At 42.1% G+C, this 8,218-nt stretch overlaps 1 protein-coding gene across 1 annotated transcript; it reads right to left on the reverse strand.

Moving 5' to 3' along the window:
• Window positions 1-540: 540 nt before the first annotated feature.
• NDUFA4 (NDUFA4 mitochondrial complex associated) lies at window positions 541-4,231 on the reverse strand. Its single transcript, XM_037386390.1, has 4 exons — window positions 4,042-4,231; window positions 3,270-3,358; window positions 2,677-2,737; window positions 541-761 (listed from the first exon to the last, which is right to left on the reverse strand). Exons 1-4 carry the CDS (start codon window positions 4,081-4,083, stop codon window positions 705-707), a joined length of 249 nt encoding a protein of 82 aa, XP_037242287.1. The 5' UTR covers window positions 4,084-4,231; the 3' UTR covers window positions 541-704.
• Window positions 4,232-8,218: the final 3,987 nt, after the last annotated feature.

An 8,218-nucleotide genomic window follows, 5' to 3' on the forward strand; every position in this document is an offset into this window, starting at 1 on the left:
GGTGATCCACAGGAAATCTTGAATGTTTCTGGAATTTTATTTTTTAAAATATTTAAGATTTTCTTTTTGTTTATTAACAAACTGCTTATGACAAAAAAGAAAAAAAAAGACAAAAAACCCACCCAAACGAAACAAAACCATTTGCAGAGAGCTTGGCTTTCCCTCCTCAACCCCCACTCCCTCCAGCAACATATGGCAACATCTGCTGCCTTCGTGTCAGACAATGACTTGTTAGCATTGACTTTTCTGCTACCAGAACTTCTTAAAGTGGCAAGCAGAAAAATTCACGTGCAAGTAAAAAAATTATATATGTATATTTACACGTATATAAATACATGCTTTCAAGTTATTGCAGTTTGGTATAGCATGTGAATATCCAATTGTTTCTCTAAAGTTGACAGACTGAGTATAAAGCCCACCAAGACAACTTGCTTTCTTGTTGAGGAAACATGAATTGGCTTTTGCTTACTGTTTTACTGACCATACAACAAACTGTTAATAGGAGGATATTCTCTTTTTGCAAAATTAGAGAGTAGACACTTCAAGTTTCAGACATTTATTAAGCCTCCTCAAAACACTTTCAAACAGAAGACCAAGTGCAGCGTGAGGCAAGTTTGATTATTTCCTGGATGATTAAGCATGACAATTGTGCGGACGGCTTCCGGAAGACCTTTCTGTGCAGCTTACAGAGATGAGTGTGTTGTTCAGAAGTCAGGACGGTCCTTTTTCAGTCTACTGTAGTCTACATTAACCGAGTAGAACTAGGAAAGACAGATGAAAAAAATGAGTAAGAAGCTCAACTATCCGTTTTCCATGGTAGTTACAAAAAAACATGGATCATTTGAACCCACATCTGGAAACTGAAACCATAGTTTGAGCCTGTACACTAGACAGTAATAATTAAAGTTACTGCTCTTCAAAGTTTTTTTTGTTATTACCTTCATTCTGCATACAGCATTAGAAGCTATGCATTTTAAGCAAGGCAGTGCTTGTGTCTACAACTAGAGAAAACCCCCAGTACCTCTTCTTTAATCCCCAGAATTAAAGGTCCATTCACAGCAAGTTCTTACAGTACTGCTGAGTTTATCCTTTTTGCCCTAAATCTATGTGCTCCTGTATACCAAAGGCAACCTAACTTGCCAAGTGACACAAAGTGTGGTGTATGTGAACAGACAGTGTCACAAGGGAATGTTTTGAGCAATGCTGTAAAAGCCAAGTTTGGTTTCAGCAGCTACATTTAGAACTGCAAGGTGTAACAAGGAGGAAGGAAAATAAGAACAGATCCTTTCACATTCTCATTTTGTATCAATAAAGTTGGATCCCATTAAAAGCAATTCAAAACAGCCTAAATAGTCACTGAGGACAATGAAGCATACTTTGGCATTTCAGCCTGACATCAGGCATGAGATGCTAGTATTTCTTAATAAAAGCTTGATTATTTTATTTATGCCCAAATTTAACTTTTTTAACTTCCTCAGATAAAACAAAACAGCCTACAGCACATTCAAATGACAGGTCTCTGTGCAGCTCCTATAGCAATGACCAAGTCTTCAACTCTTTGGGAAAACTGAGGAAGTTGATATGACAAAGACAAGTTTACCAAAAAACCTATTTCATCAAAAGCTAAACTTTGTTATATCAAAGCTTTTTATTAAACAGACTCCCTCAATTTAAGAGTATCTGCCTTTCCAATTGCCACAGTGCAGACCTGGAAAAAAAACAAACCCCAATGATACACACACCCAAATATGGTAAAGCCCGAGACTGTTTTCATGCTAAGACAGAAGGGGAATGCTACACAAGGCATGCACTCTTTAAAAGAATTTCTGCTGCACATTAACGTTGAATTTGCTTTTTAGATATTTAAGAAACAGCAACATTCCAGAAGCAGCAATGAAAACAGAGTATTATGTTTCTTCTGGACCTTTAAGGGAACCACAACATATTTTAGTTTGGACTATGGGGTTTTTTTGCTTATTTCAATGATTGGAATAGTAAGATATGGTACTAAACAGACACTGCCTTTGAAAACACAGTAGACTGGCTTTTTTAGTAGCCTGAGGATAACCTTAAAATATTCTTCACAGGAATCTACTAAAATACCACTTTAGTAAAACGTGATTTCTGTAAACTACTAACCTTTGTATGCTTCCTTATTAGTTCAATGAAATAACTTGCATATTACTTAAAGAACATTTCTATTGCATCCAGTTACTTACAACTGGTTTGTTTTCAAACAATTAACTGTAGAACTGAATTAGTGTTTAACACTGACGTTTTCCTTTCCTGCTTTGCTTCTCATGAGTAAAGGCCAACAGTTTAGAGCTTAAAAAGCTTTAGTTCAGAACTTAGAAGGTTTTGTTCTTCTCCCTGTAGTTTATTTCCGAGTTTTATGAGCAAGTATATTCTTTCTTTCACATACAATTCCTCTTTTCCTCACAGTGCAATATTAAGTGACTGCTTCTACAGATTCCTTTCACCCCATTATCAAGCAACTCTAGGAAAGTTTTAAATCTCCAGCTTGATGCTCTCCGCTCTGAGTTCTAGAGACAAACAAATGTTCCACAGAAGAGGAAATACATCACTCAGCTACTTTCTAATATATTCAAACATCCTAAACCAGTAGGCTACACCTTTGATACTATGTTTCCTAAAAATCTGTATTTTTCATTTTACCTTGTACTGGTCGCTGGGAGACAGTTTGTTCCAAGGTTCTGGATTATTCGTCTTGTCCCAGCTATTGAAAGAAATGCAAGAGATGAGACATATCAGCAGATTAACAGAGTCATGCTATCTTTAAAATGAATAAAATCTGTATGTGTACTGTGGTGGTTAGGCCATGGAAAGTCACCCAATCAAGTAAGTTTCCCCAGAAAGACACAGCCCTTTGTTGGAAATCTCCAAATCAAGGAAATCTCCAAATCAAGGAAATCTCCAAATCAAGGAAATCTCCAAATCAAGGAAATCTCCAAATCAAGGAAATCTCCAAATCAAGGAAATCTCCAAATCAAGGAAATCTCCAAATCAAGGAAATCTCCAAATCAAGGAAATCTCCAAATCAAGGAAATCTCCAAATCAAGGAAATCTCCAAATCAAGGAAATCTCCAAATCAAGGAAATCTCCAAATCAAGGAAATCTCCACACGCTCAGTGCCAGTGATACTGGAGGAAGACATTAAGGCCTCCAGAAACATAAAGACCAGGGCAGCAAAGTTTACTTTAATATAGGCAGAAAGAGAACTGGGTGCCGTGAATTATTTTTATACATACCAGACATCAGGGTTGAACATTGCCAAACGCATGAGGTACAGGCCTGCGCCAACACCTCCAGACCCAATGATCAAAAAAAGAGGTATCAACTAGAACAAAGTAAAAATTACACGTCACACCACAATATAACAAAGCAGCATAGTTACATAGCACTTCTGACTACAGCGATGACAAACCAAAGAACACACTCACATACTTTGAGCCACAATGCATGGCACTCTCAAACCCTGACACAAGCTCCCTGTGTGCGGGACATCCCTGGGGTCTGAGAGGGACTAGCAGCTACGAAGAGACAGATATGAAAAAAATATTGCTGCATGCACAGCAACCAAACGTCCTGTAACATCATGTTTCTGAAAAACAAACATCAATCACTCCGCTGCCCAAAACAGCCCCTACCACCCGTACCCCTGATCATAAAGTAAGAAAGTGGGAGTGGGGGCCTGTAAGGAAAGAGATGAGCAAGAAGGAAAGAGACGCCTTGAGCCTTGCTGCTGCGGCAAGAGACAGCGCCGCACGTCCTAGCGGCGAGGGACCTGACCGTGCCTCGCCCACCACCCCGAGCCGCCCACACGCCGACAGCCCCGGCCCCAGGGGCCAGGCAGCCAAAGGCAAAAGAAAACGAAAAGCGATGAGGGGGGCGACCGGCGGGGCCGGGGTCACCGGCCGCCCGCAGGGGAAGACGCGAAAGAGGGGGGTGGGGGGGTACGGCCCGCCAGGGCCGAGGCACAGCAGCCCCCGCGCCGCCGGGGCACAGCTGCCGGGTACTCACGCTGGGGTGCTTCCTGGCGTGGCTGACCATAACGCGAAACATGGCGGCAGCGGGCAAAGCTCTCGCTCTCTACCAAGCTCCCCAGCCCGTCCTCCCCCTTCGGCTGCCGAGGCCCAATGTCACTGAGGCCCCCGGCGCGGCAGGTGCCCGCCGCCGCAGCCCGGATGTAGCAGCTCCTGCGTTCGCCTGTTCGCCCTCCGCCGCCGCAGCCCCACCCGGCGCCCCGCCGCGGCGCCGAGCGCCGACACCGCCGAGCACCCGGGCGTCGCAGCTGCTGCGTTACCGCGGCCCGCGGCCGGCCCGCCGCTCGGGGAGCAGGCACCTGGCGGGGCAGCCCGGCCCGCTGCGCTCGGGCAGCTGAGCAGGCGCCAACGCCGCCTCGCCCCGCCTGCGGCTGAGGGCGGCGGGTGGCGCGGCTGCGGGCAGGGCGCGAGGGCTGAGGGCGGCCGGCGCCTCAGGGCCGCCTGCCCGCGCCGGGGCCGTGCTGGCACCGGGCCCTCCTGGCACGCCGCCTTCGGGCCTCTGCCAGGCAGGCGGGGGGCAGAAGCCGCCGCAGCCTTCCCGAGAGGCGCCTGCCCCCTGCGCTGCGGCACTGGCACCGGCACTGCCGCGAGGGTGTGCGGCCGCCTGTCGCCCGCGGCCGCCATCTTCTCCTCCAACGAGGGAGGCCTCCTTGTGGAGGTCTGGCTTTACCATTGCCCCGGTTAGAGTTGAGGGGGTGGTTTAAAAGTGAGGTGAGAGTCAGGGTTTCATTGTCTTGGAAAAGAGTGGAAAGGGTTGAAATTCATCATAAAACAGCCAAGTGATTTTCAGCTACAGTCAGGATGGCAAAAGTTGGGTGCTTACGCAGGGTTGAGAGACACCTTTGATTCCCAGTTTCAATGAACACATGACATGCAGTGAAAAATCGGCTTTGGCAGAGAGGTTTGTAATGAAATGTTACATATTTTGGCCAAGGTTGGATTGGATTTCATTATTTTTCTTGTTAGGTAGCTCTAAATAAGTGATGGGACACTTAAACTTTAATACTAAGTGTGACCAAGTGCTGCCCAGGTTTGGTCTCCATTGCTGTGTGTGCTGTTCCATACACAATGGGGAACCTCATGCCAGCTGTTGGGTAGGGTCACCAGCAACTTAGGTGCATGATTTCTTTCACAAAAGGTGACCCAGAAAGTAAGTTTGTACCCAATCATGAAGAAATCCATTTTTGGGTAGAGGGAATATCAGCATGCTACTAATGTAAGACAAAAGAGTCCCTTTCCTAGACTGGAAGCAGAATAGATTTACATGTATGCTAATGGTCTCTGTGGATGTATATCAAAGGAAAAATCTGAAGTAAAAGATAAATGGCAGAGAATACATGTATGTAAGCAAACAGATGTCTTTTATTTCCTTACCAGTTCAGACTGGATTCTGCTTGTTTTCAAGAACTGTCTCAAATTGGCCCTGTCACAATAAATTCTAAAAAGATCATATTCCTTGCTTATCATTCCATAATCCAGCCTGTTTCAGTTTGTCAGAGCCAGTTTAATCTGGCTAACAGATAGGTAACCATGGACAAGACAAAAATGCTGGCAGTTGACCATATTCAGTAATCTGTACAGATATACCTGACAAGTCATAGGATGACACCAGAAAAATAGTAACACTCTTTTCTTTGGAGCAATGCAGTTGTTCAAGAATCTGTTAACCATTTCAGTATACACTATATGGTGGGGACAGTATTTTTCCATTTTTTCTAAATGAAAAGAACAATTTGCCCATGCAGTTAAAGGTATTGAAAATAATAGTATTGCTGCCATTTCTTTTATGAGAGAGAAATAACTGAAACCTCCATGAATGACTTGGTAGGTTGCACTGCTCACTCTCTACAAGTACAATAGTTGAACTTTTCACCATATGTTTGGATCGCAGGAAATCCTCGTTGCTGAAACGGCTGTACGATAACCAGGAAGAGACCGAAGGGTAGATGGATAGCCAGTAACCATGTGGGGACGCTCAGCAGAACCTGCCTCAGACCAAAACAGTTTGCTTTCTTCTGTGCAGCCAACACAAAACTAAGTGGCAGAAATTCAGAGACTTTGAGCAGCCTGTTTCTACAATACTAAAGGAAGACCATCAGGGATAAATTATTTCCACTATGTGGGTCTTGGGCACCGGTTTTTAGGAAACACATCATGTTTTTTTAATTCTTCTCAATCTATATATTTATTTCCTGGCTTCTTGTGCTTTTATTAATTTAAACAGAGGAATAGTACCGCACCAATTTGCAAAATCTGTCACACATTTTAAGGACTTTCATTAATTTTACCCATCAGCTTGTATTGCCTGGGCCTGTATGGCTCAGCTGGTTCTTTGTTCATATACATGCCTTATTATTTATGTTACTTGGATTTGTGTGTGTATTAATGAATTTTACAGTCAAAAAAAATAAAGGTCTGAAAACAAGCAGAAAACAGTCTTTTTTCATTATAGTTTTAGAGATCAGGAGTTAATAGTCTTCAAGTACACCCGGTGCAAGCATTGCTAAAAATGCAATCACTCCATTTCTTGGCTTGGTGGAATTCTGTGTATAGACTCCAGTTACCTCATGGTGTCTTGATGGTGGATCCATGCTTCCTGGAAACACCTACTTAGCTGCCATGTTTGTGTGCTTAAACTATGCTATAGTTGTATAAATTGTATATGTTAATTTATAGTAATGTTGTCAATATGTTAGCCATACTTGAAAACTTAACATTTTTCTGTTACTCATTAAGAATCCATCCATTCCCTTAAAGAGAGTGAACACTAGGTAAAAGTAGAGAATTTTACCACTCTTTTATCTGTCGCTTAGCTGCTCAGGCTGAAAGTAAACACATTTATTTCCTCTTAAAGTTTGGTGTCTTTGTGTTCACACCTGACAATTAAATTTATGATGCTTTAGTTGTACTAGTCACTTCTTTTATTCTGAGTAAAGTTATTTTTGTGTAGTTTTCTGCTTTTTAAATAAGTGAATCCATAAATCCTTCAGGTATTTTTGCAAGGTTTTGTGATGAACCGATCCATTAAGAAGTAAGGGGATAGATTTGCAGTAGTGCTCAGCACTGCTGCAAATCAAGTCCTCAGGTTATTCCAGTGCTTTATCATTTATTTTTTCCTCTTTCATTTTGTTCTCCTGTACAGCCTTACCTTGTGCCTTATGTCTCTCACTTGCCCTTCTTTGATTGCTATCATACCTTGTTCCTATCCTTGGGCTTATTTGAGCTTTTGGTTTCAGAATAATTTCTTCTATTCCAGATGCTTTGTTTTTGTATGTGGTGGCCTTCCTGTTTCCAAAGCCTTTCTTCCCTAAACCTTTCCTGTTATTATGAATCGTATATCCACAGATTTCTAGTCTGCCTAACATCATTTATGGTGTGCTTCATTTGATATAATCATGCCTGATCTCCTTGAAGGAATAAAAAGTCATCATAAAATCAGAGGTTATCTGAAGAATTGCATTCTTAAGGTTTGACAGAATCAGTTGATTAAAAAAATAAATAAATAACAGAGACATAATTAGTTACTTTGAAGTTACATATTTTGATTGGAGGAAAATAGGAAGGAAAGACTCCTTGGTTTGGAGGTGTTCCAATTGGTCACAGATCAAGGAACTAAATTCATTGTGAATTGTTGTATACCATCAGGACATGTCTCTGTTAATCAGAGAAATGTATAAGCTGAGGATTTTCTGTAGAACATACCAGTTTTGATAAAAGACAAAGACTTCTACAAGTAATTCTTAGCAGAGAAAATGAATTCTAGGAGAGCAAAATGTATTCAAAAACTTTGAAAAAAAATAAAAATGGAAATATAAACACTGGCTTACATGCAACAAATACACAGGGATATTTGTGATTTTAATTTTTTTTCAATTTCTTCTTGTTCCCATTTGTATGTCTGTTCCCTGTGTTCTAAGTCCTTCTATTCCTTTCTCTGCACTTTTTTTTTTTTTTTTTTTTTCGGGGGTGAGGAGGGGAGGGCCAACAGCAGAACAGTATATATGTATGCATACTTCTGCCAAACCCATTCGGAGTAGTCCATTCACATCTTCTTTAGAGTCTGACTTACATTTGGTTTTAACACTTGAAATGGAGTGGCTGCATACTCTATTCTTGCATCCCTGGCCTAAGAGCATTAAGGGAATTTAGGAGAT

Source organism: Falco rusticolus, chromosome 4, assembly GCF_015220075.1.
Source record: "Falco rusticolus isolate bFalRus1 chromosome 4, bFalRus1.pri, whole genome shotgun sequence".
Lineage (NCBI taxonomy): Eukaryota > Metazoa > Chordata > Aves > Falconiformes > Falconidae > Falco > Falco rusticolus.

What these genes read in the sequence shown, in the direction of transcription:
- NDUFA4 (XM_037386390.1), bottom strand. Translation starts at nt 4,083, where the DNA reads ATGTTTCGCGTTATGGTCAGCCACGCCAGGAAGCACCCCAGC. An exon ending in ATGTTCAACCCTGATGTCTG is followed by an intron (nt 2,738 to 3,269) that starts GTATGTATAAAA and finishes TTCTTTCAATAG; the next exon opens with CTGGGACAAGACGAATAATC. An exon ending in CTCCCAGCGACCAGTACAAG is followed by an intron (nt 762 to 2,676) that starts GTAAAATGAAAA and finishes TGTCTTTCCTAG; the next exon opens with TTCTACTCGGTTAATGTAGA.